Source organism: Alosa sapidissima, chromosome 2 (genome assembly GCF_018492685.1).
Source record: "Alosa sapidissima isolate fAloSap1 chromosome 2, fAloSap1.pri, whole genome shotgun sequence".
Lineage (NCBI taxonomy): Eukaryota > Metazoa > Chordata > Actinopteri > Clupeiformes > Clupeidae > Alosa > Alosa sapidissima.
Genome location: NC_055958.1, coordinates 18,893,572 through 18,908,623, shown reverse-complemented (window position 1 = coordinate 18,908,623; position 15,052 = coordinate 18,893,572). Strand labels below are relative to the sequence as shown.

Below are 15,052 nucleotides of genomic sequence, written 5' to 3'. Positions count from 1 at the left end.
TTTATCTAAATTATGACTCCAAAACAACACAAAAGAGCTCTTTAAAAATACTTTATTGACAATCCATGGCATTTATCTCTTCACGAGTATATTGGCTACAGTTTGAAAAAAATAACATACTTCACACATCTTCCTTTATCTAGAAAAATGCAAAGTACAAAGGCACTATGGTTCACTAGATCATGATCAGCTTCCTTGAATGAAATAAATAACCCCTAAACATTCCTATGAGTGTACCAGAATTGTAAACATGTGGTTGGTGACCGTTTAAAACCAACTCAATACTTTCCATGAAAGGCACTGTACCAGAGACCTAAATATCTTATATAAATATTATAAATATTCATCATTACATCAGAAAGTGTATATTTCATTATTGTATGAAAACTAGCACACAGAAAATATACATTCAAACATGAAACACAACAGTGCCAACATGGCGAGAGATAATTTTTTTCTCTTTCAGACATCAGGAAAAAAAAACCTCACTCACTGCTAAAACTGTGCTTATTGCTACTGAATGTGAACACTCAGGTCAGTCCATGCCAGGGTTAGTTAATGCTACTTCAGTGAAAACAGAAGAGGTGTACAACAGTATGGAAGCTGAGGGCTTGGCTACTTGAACTATTTCATACAGACTTTTTATTCTCATGAACACCATCTCTAATATTTCTGAATATTTACATACAATCCCTTTTTTCACACTTCCGTTGGCATTTCCAGAATTTGTGACCGCTTCCTGCATCAGGTACAGCATTGATGATCCATTATTAAGAACGTAAAAGAGAAAACAAAAAGAGAACTTAATTAAACAAAACTCAACTACACCAAAATAGAGCGCGGGCAAAATGCTTGGGACCGGGCATTCCTCATACGGAAACACACCATGTGAAATTCCTCCGTAGGCGTCGTAGACGTCCTCTTCACTCCACCTCCATGGCAGACACATCATGTTCCTCATCTGATTTGTCTGACTGGGGATCTTTTGGCTCTGGGCTTTGGGGAGTGTCTGTGGTGGGCTCCTCCATGGCGGACTCCTCGGGAGCGGGCTCCTCTGTGACGGGCTCCTCGAGAGCGGACTCCTGCTTCTCCGACTCTGGGACCTCACACTCAGCCGTGGCGGCCTTCTCGCTCTCCTCTGAAACACAAAAACATTGTTTATCATTTAACCAGAACACACAAACGATGTCCAAAGGACAGACTACAGATGAATTAGCAACAACATGATGAGCATAATGAACAGAGCACTGCACGAGCCACGAGTTTCAGCAAGGAGGGATTTTGCAAATGACGAAGGAAGGCTTTGGGAAGCCAAGGCTTTGTAACTAGGCAGGGCCAGACACAGAGATGAAAGCAGCCAAAGCCTCTAATCCCTCAGCGAATCTGTCTTCAGATCCAAAATGAGATCAAGCAAATGTCCCCATTAAAGCTGAGGGGCTGGGTGGATTTAAGCAGAGACATGATGCAACAGTGATACCGGATGAAGAAAGACTGATGCCAGTTCACCACTAGGTTAAAAAAAAAAAAAAGAGAAAAAAACAATAGAGAAACAAATATAGGCTTGCATCATATGTGCCAACGTAGAACAAGAAAAACAAAGAGGCACATCTAGTCATTCAAGAGCCATTCATTTTCAACAGAGGGATCAGAGATGAGGCCATCCTCACAGAGAAGTCACAGATGATGCCTTGACAGAAGAGCCTACACTAGGACTGCCTCTGTACGACTACCAACTCCACGCCTCAACCCCAATATGCCCCACCGCCGACCTACCACAACCCATCACAGTCCCTGACAAAACTATCAAATGACTAAACAAGCACCCCCTCCTCAGCTGAACTTCATCATAAATCACGTCTGTGGGCTCCCCTTCCCTCCCGGCGCTGTACCTGTGGCAGCAGGGGTGGGGTCAGGTTCGGCGACGGGGGCTGCAGGTGCGCTGGCGGCGGGGTCAGCGATCATCCTCCTCTCAGCACTGGGCTCGGGCAGGCGTGGGGCCTGAGGACGCGTCTTCCTCGCCGGGTTCAAGAAATAACAGTAGGCACAACGGAACGCTTTAGAACACGCCAGGGGGGGAGGGGGGGGGGGGGGGGGGGGGGCAGAAAAGAGACATAAATAAACAAAGACTTCTTAAATAAAGCAGCACTCAAAGTGCACATCTTCTGACCTGTCAAAGGCCCTTTTTTATAGACGCTTAGGTTAATATATATGAAAATGAAACTGATGATACTCTTAAGGCAAAAAAAAAAAACAATAGACACATAAATGGAGGCGATGGAGGGGCTACACTTGTTTGCATATTCAATCTAGAAACGCCCTCTTGTTTTTTCCCCTCCTCTTCACTTACAAAGGCCAGGGGGAGCAACAGCTTTTAAAAGCCTTATGATATACTGGCCTGCCAAATGTTAGAGGGCAAATGAAGGTGCCGTGCTTGATGGAGACTGACAGGAGCGCTTGTGTTTCTCTAAATCTTACCGATGTATTCAAATTCCTCTTTTAATGCCATGCCGTTATGCGAAAGGCACTGCTGGCATATAAGGGCATATCTAGGAGAGAGGGAGAAAGGATAGATAGAGAGAGAAGGGGGGGGGGGTAAAACAACATTGGCTTTTAGGATACTCACACAACATAACTGACAGCAGGCAATCACAGCCTGTTTCCAACAGCGTATAAGAGCTCTCTGTCAACACCATAAAATGCACTTGAAAACAATCAATTTAACAAAATTGCTTAAATATACATAACTAATTCATTAAAAAGTAATTATCAACTGACGAGTTAGAATCTCTGGTATTACCTGTTCTGTGGACCATCCCCAACAAAGTACTCAATGACCCTGTCCAAGGCACCCCTCTCTCGGGGGAGAACGGGTCTGGCAAGGGGTGGACCAGGGGGGTGCATGCCTGGAACACAATGCAGACCAAACACAATGACTAGCATGCCCCACAACCGCTACTGTAAACACAAGTCATCACTATGCCATAGCCCCAAGGTTAAAATATAACACACCAGCATGTGCACGCACGCACGCACGCACGCACACGGCCGCACGTACATACACACACACGTGAACAAATAGGTGCCAAGCCTCAGGTCTCAGTGTTACCAACAGGAGCCGGTGATAAATTGGTTGAAAGGGACACATTTTAATAATTACTTGGAAATGGACCTCCCTTCAGAGTCTTGTGTCAGAGAGCTCCTGCTGGGCCGCTGAGTGGTAATTAATATAATTTAACATCAAGAGTGAATCATAGGAAGATGACTGGTCATTTCTGCGAGACTTGGCAAAGTCCCCGGCTCCCCGCTGCTTATTAATTTACCAGCATATGGAAACTCTGTGGTGACTCTGTGCATCAAATTGCTTTTCACATTCAATTTTCAGCAAAAAACAGGGGAGAAAATAGAGTTCCCAATTCCAGGAAATATGACCGTTCACAGTCTCAAAAACAGCACAAAGAAAATATTATTCAAAGCTTTGTAATAGTTTGTCTCTCAATGGGCACATATTAGGGAATGTCCTACTGCACAGCTGGCAACAGATATTGCTACAGAAAAACATGTGACTTATTTAAGGAGTATGTCTTTCCATATCAACTCTCTATGGTTGTGCTGGTCAGGCTGTTCCAACAACATGTTCCCCCTTCTAAAACCTATGCAACTGAAAAAAAGTATGCTTTATCAAAGACTATTCCTTATATGGGCATAGGTTATTTTTGGTTAATCTGAGTATTTTCACTTGGCAAAAGCACGCACTACAGAGTCAGAGACTAACAATTAGGCAACATATTCCTCTAGCTGCTGCTGTCTATCCACATATAATAGATAGAAAAATTATTTGGAGTGTGTAATTTCAAAGTTGACAGGTCAAATGGTTGAATTCTCAGCAGTTACATGTCCAAGCTCAACCTGAATTCTTCATAGTCTTGCAATGCATTGCTCTTCAATAACATGTGCAGGGGTCAGAGTGTTCTTTCTGTGTGATCCAGACTCACCCATTCCAGGCACTGGAGTTCCAGGGGTCATGGGTCTTCTGATGAAGGTCTGTTGGGCGGCCGCAGCAGCCAGGTTTCTCTCTGGGGGGCCGCCAGGGGCCGTGTGATGGGCTGCGTTGGAGGATTTAGCGGCCGGTACGACGGGGGGAAGGCGTGCAGGGCCAGGACTGGGGGCCACCAAAGGCATTGAACGTGGAGTGACATTTCTCTGACGGAGCTCTAGAATAAGTACGCATAAGATCTCTGTTACTCCACGCTCAAAGAACTCGTCCTGAGCAGGACGTTCCTACACAGGGTCTAATAGCTCCGATACAAACGATCAAACAAGAGAGGCTGCTGGACATATGTCCTACCTTGGCCTGGTCTTGGGGTCATAGGTTGCCCATGAGGCGTAGATTCCAACTCCTGCATTATCAATGAGAAACATTAGACATGCTCTGCCAGGTTCACCAGGTCCCAATCTGAATCATGCAAGGAGGGCGAAACTTACTATTTTTTTCTTTGAGTCTGGATCGAACCTTTCCAGAATCAGTTTAGCATTTTTGTAGGTTTCTGTTTCCATCACCTGTTCAAGCTGAAGAACACAGAGTGAGGATTTGAGAGTGCACAGATGACACAGTTGTTTCTATATGCATAAATACAGAAACAAACAATGCATTACACATGCCTAGTCTTGATACATGAGCTCAGTATAAACATGAACCAGTCTGGCAAAGGAACACAAAATAACAATCAGAAAGATCTACATAAGATATGTCACAAACGATGCATCATGTCCAGAACTGTAATAATAAAGTGGGGAATAACACAGTTGGTACTGACCAACCACAGACATAACATTCAAATAAACAAACTCACAAAAACAAACAATCAAATCCAAATAGTAAGATTTACAGATCACATTTGGTTCTCCTTTTGCTTGCCAACTAAGGGAAGAACCAAATACGGCTAATTGTTTGCACATAATGAAAAGAATAATTACATGCACTACTCCGATAATGAAAAGTGTGAAAATCCATCAGCTATAATTATTGAAAGTTATTAGACATGACAGTACATGACAAGCAATTTCTCAGATTTATTTCCTGCTACCGCTAAATGCTATTAATTCAAAGACAGACATTAGTCGAGCAGTCTGCAAAGCAAAGTCTCCGTGCCAATTAACCGCTGTCTGCATTGATTTTAGATTATTTATTAGGAGCAGAAATTATCTCTCTGCAATGTGGTGCAAGGTGGAGGCTCAATAGCAACTGTGAGTGAGGAAACTCAGCAGCCAGCAGCAGTCTTGTAACTGTCCCACATTCTACAGCTAAGTGAGGAGTGAAGCTCTACAAGGGTAAACAGAACCAGTGTGAACCAGACTGAAGTCAAGGTTAAGAAACACAAATGATGAGCAGAAGCACATCTCATACTGCAGACGCTAGCACTTTTCTTTGACCGGTCTGACACATCATGATGCCTGCCTCTAATGCTGTGAGATGTGGAAGCCAACAATATAGAAGACAAACACACACAGTCATAATCACATTCTCAAAACTAAAAGTGCATTGAGAAGGAACACTATACTTACTATTTTTCTTTTTTGTGATTTAAGGTCTTCTAATTTCTCATCTTGGAGAGAAAAAGGGGATTGCAAGAACATTTAATGATTTGGATGCTGCTGTTAATAGAAAAATCACTTGGTCAATCAAGATTATTAGGCAGATGGATTAAAATTCTTAATATGAAAGAAAAGGCCTTACTATTTCGTTCCGTTCTTTTAGAAAACAAAGCGATCATGAGTTTCCTCAGGAACCATATTCTATGGACAGAATAATTCACTCCAGAGATTAAAACACACGGGGGATCACACATGAAATGATCCAAAAATTAAACAAAGTCATTAAAAGCTAAACACTCACAATATTGGAAACACTAGAAATGGCAGTGCCAGGATGAGTCTTCCAATCATCTGTTCTGGAAGGTACCACACATACACAACTACACAACTGATGAGGTAGAGGAGGGCCGAGTAGAGGAGTAGTCTTGCCACCCATATCTTCAACTGTCTCTGATTCTTTTCTCTGTATTCTTCAAAGGCCTGTATGTCCTGGAATAAAGATGTAGCATTCATCGTAAAACACATATGAAGAAACAAACATGACAACTAAACATCCATAGACAGGCCTAGTGGACTAAACTGAACTGCATTATGGTTTTGTTTAATCATTCTTCAAATCAGACAGAAACAAGAAAGGCAGTCATGATAATTAGGTGGCTCCCGACAGACTGAAATTAATGAAACATAAATATTATATTCATACAGCCCATGGAGACCATTAACAAACAAGCATCGGCCTACTAGTTTAAATATACTGAGGCATGATTTCTGCACAGACCAAACCTATTTCTACTCCAAGGGACTCTCTGCAGCAACCTGGTTAAATGTCATTAGGGGTGTCATATGACTTCAACAGAAGTTCTATTCATTCAAAAACACTCGGGTTTAGCAGACACACACACAAATGTTCTTAGCTCTTAGAGTCAATCTCCAAAACTACCATCCCCATACTTATTTATATGTATTTGAGCCACTGTAAAACACTGCTGAGCTGGCATGGCATGGTAAACATGTGTGACTGTCACTCTAAGATAATTCTTGGGATAGATAGATCTCAGACTGTCTGCAACTAGCCTAAGTGAACGGCTGTGTACAGAGGCTGGTCCATCCAAAAATACCTCCTTGATTTACACTATTTTGACCTTTCTTGGGGTAAATTGCTTGAGGCTCACTATTATATAAGCCAGTCATAAGAAGGACAAACTCAATGTGAGTAAAGACTAAATCACCTAACAGTGCAGCTAACAGACAGGTGATGGAAGAAGGCAGTTTCTTACCTTATCAATGCCTTCTAACACTTCAACAGTGGTGGGCTTAGCCTGTTAAAGAAAACATTTATGTATCACAACACTCTTCCTTCATTATTAAAATGACACTGCAATGTTTGGATGGAAATACAACGCAAATTAAACAAATCATGCGAAACCTAAACAATATCTTCAAATATGGGAATACCTAATCTGTCAAGACATGTGACATGTACAGTAAACCCATTTCATTTTTTTTCCAGGAGGTAAGCACATGTTCAGCAAACAAAGTTTTGCATACCTTACAGCAAACTGTGGCCACAATGCAAACATATGAGACATGGCAAGAACGTTATCTAATGAAATGTGGCAAGGAATGGCAGGGAAATGTTTCGCAATAGGCCAGTGCAGTAAAGTGCACTGGCCAGAGATTCCAAACATACCCTCCACCGGGATACTATAGCGCCCATCTCTTCTCAGACCCAACGCAGTCAGACACTCCTTTGAGCCTCAGCAGTCCCAGAATGGAAAGTCTCTACACCTGTTGAAAACAAACTTAACTAAGGCCCAAAAGAGTACTGTAACACAATCACATATGAAACTTGGACAAAGCACCAAGATTGGACGTGAACTAGTCTGGTCAGATATGACATAATGTGCGCTTGAGACATGTCTTTGGTCAATGATTAATAATTGCACAAGTTGTAGACAGCTGAACCTTGTATGCATCTCATTCCCAGAACATTAAGACCAGAACAAGAGAGCTTGATAATACCAACTAAGACTCATGGCATCATAACCCACTTCAGAGAGGCGTAGTAACATTACACGGGGCTATTTTGGACTAAGCCTCGATTAGCATCACATCCACCGTCTCGTAGTCTCCAAACACCATTCATCGTATGGACCTCGGTTATCTACACGAATAAAGCATACAGTGTCACGTATAACAACGCTATTTAAACGTATCTCGACCAGAAAAACCTAGCGACATTTTATAAATACGTAAGGTAGCCTAGTTTTCTTTCAAACGTTATTCACAACTTACTTTGCTGTTAAATGCAGCAATCAAGCTTGCATCATACGATGTCAATTTTATTCAAAAGTGCAATAAAATAAAACTGAACACGATAAAGCATGATTTGTTAATAAGAATGATGACTTACTTCTGTGCAATACTGTCTAGATAAACAGTACATTTTCCCATAACTCGTCTCCGTCTTCTAACGTTATTGTTGGCTTCATAGATGGCTTCGCTAGCTGACGTGTTAGCAAAGGGCACTGCTGACCTAGTGCTACTGGAAAAACTCACTATCAGCGATGAATTGGCTATCAAATAACCTAGATGCACTTTGGGTTTTGAGTAATTCCATTTCGCTATTGTTGCATTTAAGTTGGGTACATCATAGAAAGCTTACTACTTATACTGACAACATCAAAACTTGCACCCTAACGCTACATCCAAGCCCTTCCTACTTGCTGCAAACTGTCGAGCTAACGCTAACGGTAGGCTACACTGGCTGCAGACTGTAGACATCACAAAATCGCTTTACTTGCGAATCCCATGTGTAACAACCCGCCAAAACACATAAATCCTTATCAAAAATCAGTCCATATTCGTCAATCAATACCCAGCGCTTACCTTACCAGCATACAACTGTTGCCTAATAGCGTGAGATTAGCCAGCTATGAAAACTTTCAAAGTGACGTCACCCCTTCCTTCCAAACTCAGCTTCGTCACGTGATAAAGGCATTCCCTTGAATTAATGGCGGGAGAAGGCCCATCTAAACAAGCCTCAACAATGTTGCCCTAGGGTTATATACTTTGTTAATTTGACAATGACATGATGTGAAACAACCGACATTTTTGCTTTGACTCTTAGGACTGGTCTGTGTACCATTCTGAAATATCTTCAGCCAACTATCGGTTTCTATCATTGCTTAGAAATAGGCAAGGAAACAGGCAGAGGGCTACATTATATAGTAGCCTAGCCTATAACGAATCTCACTTGGGCTCATTTCCCTTTCCAACCCCTGGAAAATAATAACATTAACTCTAAATGTGAGTCCCCAAAAAAGCTAAAATGTAGCCTCAAACACACTAACGTCAGTGACATATTAAAATGATAGCTAAAATAGGGAACGATAGGTAAGCAAGTTGCTTACCCATGAAGTAGGCTAGCCTAATCAACTTAGAAGAAATGCTAGATAACGTTAGACTATACACATAATAATCATAATCAACTTCCTTGCAGTGGGAGTCTTTCACAAAATGATAGCTAACGTTAGCCTTACTGGATTGGATAGGTTATATCAGTTGAAGAAGTTGTGCCATAGGCCTACCTCATCCATGATCGACAAGGATTGTTAGCCGAGGAAAATGCAACTGACAAGGCACAGATTTCTGATGCCTTGATGAAAAAAATCCGTTCGGGGAAGTTTCAGCACCAAGGATAGCTCCACTGGATGTGTAGCTAGGCTAGGCCTAATGGTTTAGCCACAAATGTAGCCTGGTGAACCCCGAAGGATCAATGTTTTTTTCTGATCTCATTTACCCTAGCAAAACGTTTGCATCCATTTGTAATTGGTTTTGCATTTCCTTGAAAAGGAACTGTTACGCACAAAATTTTACCATGACCCTTTCGGGGCTCCATAGGCTACAAATCGCAGCCATATTGATATATTGACAGAAAAAGTCGCATCAGGTGGAGCGATAACAACCAATTAGTTAGAAAGGCTGTATTGTCAACCAATAGACAATTTGTTCAACCGGGAATGCAAAAATAAAAATATGAAAGACCAAGCAAGTCATATTTACGTCTTCCTGGAAATCTATAGAAGGAACCAGGATATTGAGTGAGTTAATGCATTCATTCATTCATGGCGCCTGTAGCCTGCTGAAGCCCAAATCATTCATGAATTAGGCCTAGATTAAATGAACCCTTTGTCGTTGCATTTCATGTCGTAGGCTACGGGTAGGCCTAACCATAATAAGGCAGTTGGGTTAAATGGTCGATTAGTCTGTCGCCAGGATCCAAGGTTGCAATAAAAACACTAATAACACTTACATGTTATGTGGTCCTTTGGTGTAAATGGAGATGCGGTGTTTTGTAGCCAATAGTTTCCCGGGGTCGCCGGGCCCTGACCATAAGACCATACCTAGGCCGCATGAGGCCCACATTTCGTGTGCGGCTATCAGTAAACCATAGGTGTAGGCCTTCTCGTGTTATCCTTCGCTTAACCATAGGCTATGACACAATTGGAGATAATGCATGTCTACATACAGAAACACACCTCAATAACTCCTGTATGTTTCTCGCATAAGTTTGCGAATTACAAAACCGTAGTTCGAACGGTTATTCGCAACCATTGCAAGTTTGTAGCCTTTTTTTTTTTTTTAGCTTCTACATTAGGCCTACTGGTGGTAGTCGGCGTGTTAATAAAAATATATATATTTATTTTTTGTTCTTCGTTTTGGCGTTGTTCAACATTGTTGGCCTACAGTCCTAATTAACTGCCTTAAAATCAAAAATACGTTATCAAAAGGCCCTCTTTCGAAAAACGGTGCACTGTAAATTCACATACCTTAGTCATGTGCTGGCTGCCGCACAGTTGGTTAATGAGGACAGTTAATGAGGGTGTAAAGTTGCGTTGTAGTAAAAGATTATAGCAGGCATATTCCAGGCATTTGGACGATGAATACCAACACTAAACGTATTTGATATTTAGACGAAGGTAAATCCAGTTTGGGATGACATGCTGAATGACACGATGCATCCCAACGGACTACTATTCTATTATTTAGGCCTATTTGTTAAGGTAAAAAAAAAACGCTTTAGGGGGCCTTTAATTTGTAATGTGTCATGGGAAGCTGGGTGACTGTGGAAGGAATGTCTTTTGTCTAGTCTCGGCACTTTAGGCCTACCTCTCAAATATGTCAGACAGCGGTCTGTTGGTTGGCCTACTACGTTGGAACTAGCCTAGCCTAGGCTACTATAAGCATATAAGTAGAGCTGGGCATTCAGCTCATTCGCTTATTCTGCCCATTCATGAAAAATTGGCTCAGGAATACGTGCATCTGCGTGCATTCCCATGATATCTACTGTTATGCGAGTTAAAAAGAAAAAGTTAGAAACGAGTTGTGATAAGTGGGTTCAAAACACAAGGTCTTCCGGGTTACGTTTACAGAAACACGCAGGTAAAAATGCAACAACTGCAAATAAATGGTTTCCATCAAGTCAACTTTAGTTAGTCGAGTTATACTTAAATCAGTGTCACATTCGCATTGCGCATTAAAATGTGAATGGAAACGTACGACTTTCGCAAATGCCGTTGTTTTTTATTCGTTCAGCATTCTTTCAAAATGTCAACGACCAGTCGCAATCAAGGTTGGGGTTGCTGTTGACGGGCGACCAGTAGTTTAGCCTAGTGCCTGGAATACGTTTTTCAAAAGCATATTTGGTAAGTTAGTCCCAAATAGGCACATTCAGGCACTTTTGCTTAACTTCCTAACTTTTTCCTAACTTCTAACAGTCGTAGGCTATACACGTTTAACCCCCCCCCCCCCCCCCCCCACTCACACTCACACTCACACACTAATAAGTTAAGTGACCGATTAATAGGAGATCTAACGCATGAGACCCTCAGGAGTGTTTTCAATTGAGTTCTGAGTCAGACGATCTTGGTTCCTCCAAAACCTGTCCCAAACCACGAATATAATAAAGCAGTATTGGAAATGTAGTCACTTGTAAAGACTAAATTACCAATGTGTTGAACTTCTGTTGTTACAGGGTTTGTTTTAATGAACCTAGAAACTTCTGCGATGAACATTGGTGAGTAGACTATTAAGTTTGCCGAACTTTTACGATGTGTGTTTTGGCATCTGCGATCAACATAGCCTTGGGGTGTAAGGGGCTCCGTTTCTAAAACTTGTATGGATATATATCTGCTCATGAAGGTTACAGGTAGGCGACAGGCTATATGCTGACATGACCCGCCATAGCTTCGTCGTTTAGGAATTTTCGTCTTGAGGTAGGTTGTGCGCTGGTTAGGACCGAATTTCTGAATTCGAGACGACAATTTGTAAGAAAAATGAATGGGCCCAAAAATTGTCTGGCAAGAAGAAAACGAAATCAAAAGGCCATGTGCTGCTATCGCGCATTAAATCAAGCCACATTGTAATCTGTCCTCAGTGGCCTGTCTTCTCTCCACATGCTCGTTTAACTTCACCACGTCCGGTGTAAGGACCTCTAAGCATGCTCTTGCACGCACTGCAATGTGTGCAGCATTGTAGTCACCGCTCTCACAGATCTCACACCACTTCAGACGTGGACAACTGGGCATGTATGTCTGCCTATGCAATTAAAACGGTTGATAATAGATTAAATGGCTGAGGAGTTGTTCTAATTTGAATCATCTGGTTTAGTGATCGAACTTTAACTTCCTGAAGCTGAGTTGATATGGACATTTTCAGCAACACGTTTATGTATATAAAAGTGAACAAAGTTAGTAATATAAAACTTTGCTTGTCAACAAATCAATCAGTCAGTATATATGCGGTCACTCTGACGTTTCCAAATGGCCTACTGATTTTGCTGATATTTCAGCACCGTTTACGTGGACAGCGCCTAAGAACTGTCTACTTCAGCTTGCTTGTAGCCTACAAGAATTATTCCTGTAAATCGGCCAATCGGAATCATTATCCTCACAAAATGGGTTTGGTTTTGCTATTGGGGCCACCAAGTACCTGACTAACTGTTTTATCATCCCCATGGATATCAATACAACATTTGAGACTGCATACTCATGTGAATTCATTTCAATTCATTTTCCAGTCTAGATTTCACTCTTGATACTCTGTATACATGTAGCCATATTCCCAGCTGCATGTTGTAAAAACTAGTGTAATTTAAGGGCAAACTTTTCATTGTGACCAAGTGACCTATTCCCTTCCTGAAATACAACATGAATTTAGATTTTGACCTAATTTGGAGCACAATTTGATAATATCCATATGTAAATCCAGTGATGGGTTGTTTTGCATTGCAACAAAAATGCATGTCATATTAAACAGATTTATTATGACAGTGATGTCAATCATCAGTGATGTGTAAACATCAGAACCATTCAGGTAACTTCAAAATCAATGATTGTTAGCGAGTAGATCTGACAAAGCTTTGTCAGTGCCTCCACTCTCTGACAGTGACATGAGCCTGTATTCTGCTTCTGTAGTTGTCTGCATTAAATCCCAGCTAATGTTGTTTAATGAAGCCAATTAAGTTGCCTTGAAAGTTGTCATTTTTGAGACACTATATATGAATAGGATCTTGCTGAACATTTTCTGTCATGGCCCATGAAGGAAATTGCCTTCTTACTTCTCACTGTGTAGGACACATATAGTTTCCAAAATGCTAAGGCCTTTCTTTTTAAAAGACCCCCCTCTTAGAAGTGTTGTAAACCTTAATGGTTGTATTTGTTCAGTAAAAGGATATACTTCACTTTGTATTAATCCAGATAGGTGGCTCATTACATTGTAATCTTTACCCAAGATGGACTCAGTTAAATGCTCAATTAGATTAATTTACCTTAGACCTTCACATTCTGTTTCTGTAAATAAACTTCCTTAAGCCTTTTGTGAGAGGAGAGAGTACAGACACCCTTTTCATAAATGTACCCACTGCTGTCCAAAAATATAATTTCCAATAGAGGCTCTCTTATTCCATTTCATGGGTGGCCTATCACAGTCTATATTCATCACTCACTGGATCTGTGTCAAGGTTGTTTATACTAGGATGCATAATGTACCCAAGACTCAAGGTTGTTCTGAATATACTGTATAATGGCCGGGACATAATGTGGCCGCACATGCTTTCCTACTGTATCCATATTCTACGAGATGAAAATATGTATGACTGTTCAACATCTCAAAGTAAAATATATCCAAGAACTGAATCAACACAAGTACACACCATGTAGGCTATTCCCTTCCCTTCTTTAGGACATACTTGATGAATGATTCAGGAAATATGATCAATTGCTATTAACCTTAATTTCATTCTAGATTCAGATACATATGATTATTTTTTTATGAGACACTTTTGCCAAATGCCCATTTATATGTTTAGAAGCCATGTATGTAAAATGTGTACTTCTATATGGATGTTGATTAAACTCTTCAGAAGCTTTAGAAACATATGGCAGGCACACATTTTTCTTAAAATGCAGATACACTCTGCCAACAGAGTCATACTTACCTCTATGTGTTGATTGACACATATTTGCATGCACTGTGACTGACAGCAAGCACAGCTGCTGTATGTACCCAGGCCTACAACTAGCCCATTCAAGAGAAGGCCTCACTTACTGTGGTTGTAGAATGACGACACTTAGCCTTGCGTAAGAAATGTCTGGACAGTTTATAACTTGCCTGGAGCTTAAGTTTCATAACATTCTGACATCCCTTGAACTTTAAACAGACACGATTTAACTGATTAGATTTCAACACTCGTCATAACTTCTGACAAGAAACCGTATTCTGTTATAATAGCTAGTAAAATTTCCCTCGGGATGAATAACGAATCTATCTAATCTAAATGTGTATTCCATGCGGTACAGCAAATCGCCATGTCCTTGATTTCCATGAATCGGCAGTCCCAATAGAAAATGTGTTTGCCCACTGCATGCTGACCTGATCCCATCTGCGTATCACTATCGCTACTAATTAAAAACGGCCCTCGTTTATTATCACCACCTATTAAGGCTAGAGGCGCCAGCGAAGTTACCCCCTTATTGAGTTGAGTCACCTGGATAAAACAGGTGGTGCCATCCAAAAGATAAAGTTTCTCTCTCTCTAATATATTGATCATATTTGCGCCAATCCCACCAGTGGTTGTATTAGCCCACTATCCACCTAAGGACTATCTTGGTTAAATTGTATGAGTGTGTTCCCACAAGCCAGTAGTGTCCAAACTCATCAAGCAAGTACCAAAACCACTATACAATGAAGTACATCAGGTTTTAGTTATTGTGTCTGGCTAGTCAGATCATGTCCAAAGTACTCTGTCCCCGTATTGTGACCAAGCATATGTATGCACAAGATCCAGTGACCACAGAGCAAAAATGCTAATAATCATCTTTCAAGGCAGCATCAATATCGCTGGCATTAGCGAGAGTTTCTTATGAACCGTTAAACTAAAAGAAAAACTGTATCGAGA

The 15,052-nt window shown here is 41.1% G+C and overlaps 1 protein-coding gene across 10 annotated transcripts; it reads right to left on the bottom strand.

The window, feature by feature from the left end:
- Positions 1-40: 40 nt before the first annotated feature.
- On the bottom strand, positions 41-10,596 carry lnpa (limb and neural patterns a). Of its 10 annotated transcripts, XM_042082600.1 has the most exons (15): positions 8,482-8,554; positions 8,006-8,134; positions 7,644-7,756; positions 7,283-7,380; positions 6,870-6,911; positions 5,894-6,081; positions 5,735-5,793; positions 5,563-5,603; positions 4,483-4,566; positions 4,346-4,397; positions 3,993-4,211; positions 2,798-2,903; positions 2,476-2,546; positions 1,890-2,054; positions 41-1,138 (listed from the first exon to the last, which is right to left on the bottom strand). In XM_042082600.1, exons 4-15 carry the CDS (start codon positions 7,307-7,309, stop codon positions 924-926), a joined length of 1,269 nt encoding a protein of 422 aa, XP_041938534.1. In that variant the 5' UTR covers positions 7,310-7,380; positions 7,644-7,756; positions 8,006-8,134; positions 8,482-8,554; the 3' UTR covers positions 41-923. The 10 variants fall into 10 exon arrangements, with proteins under 10 accessions (XP_041938534.1, XP_041938589.1, XP_041938543.1 ...); XM_042082655.1 differs by lacking the exons at positions 7,644-7,756; positions 8,006-8,134 and having other exon boundaries at positions 41-739; positions 886-1,138; positions 8,482-8,588; XM_042082609.1 differs by lacking the exon at positions 8,006-8,134 and having other exon boundaries at positions 8,482-8,551.
- Positions 10,597-15,052: the final 4,456 nt, after the last annotated feature.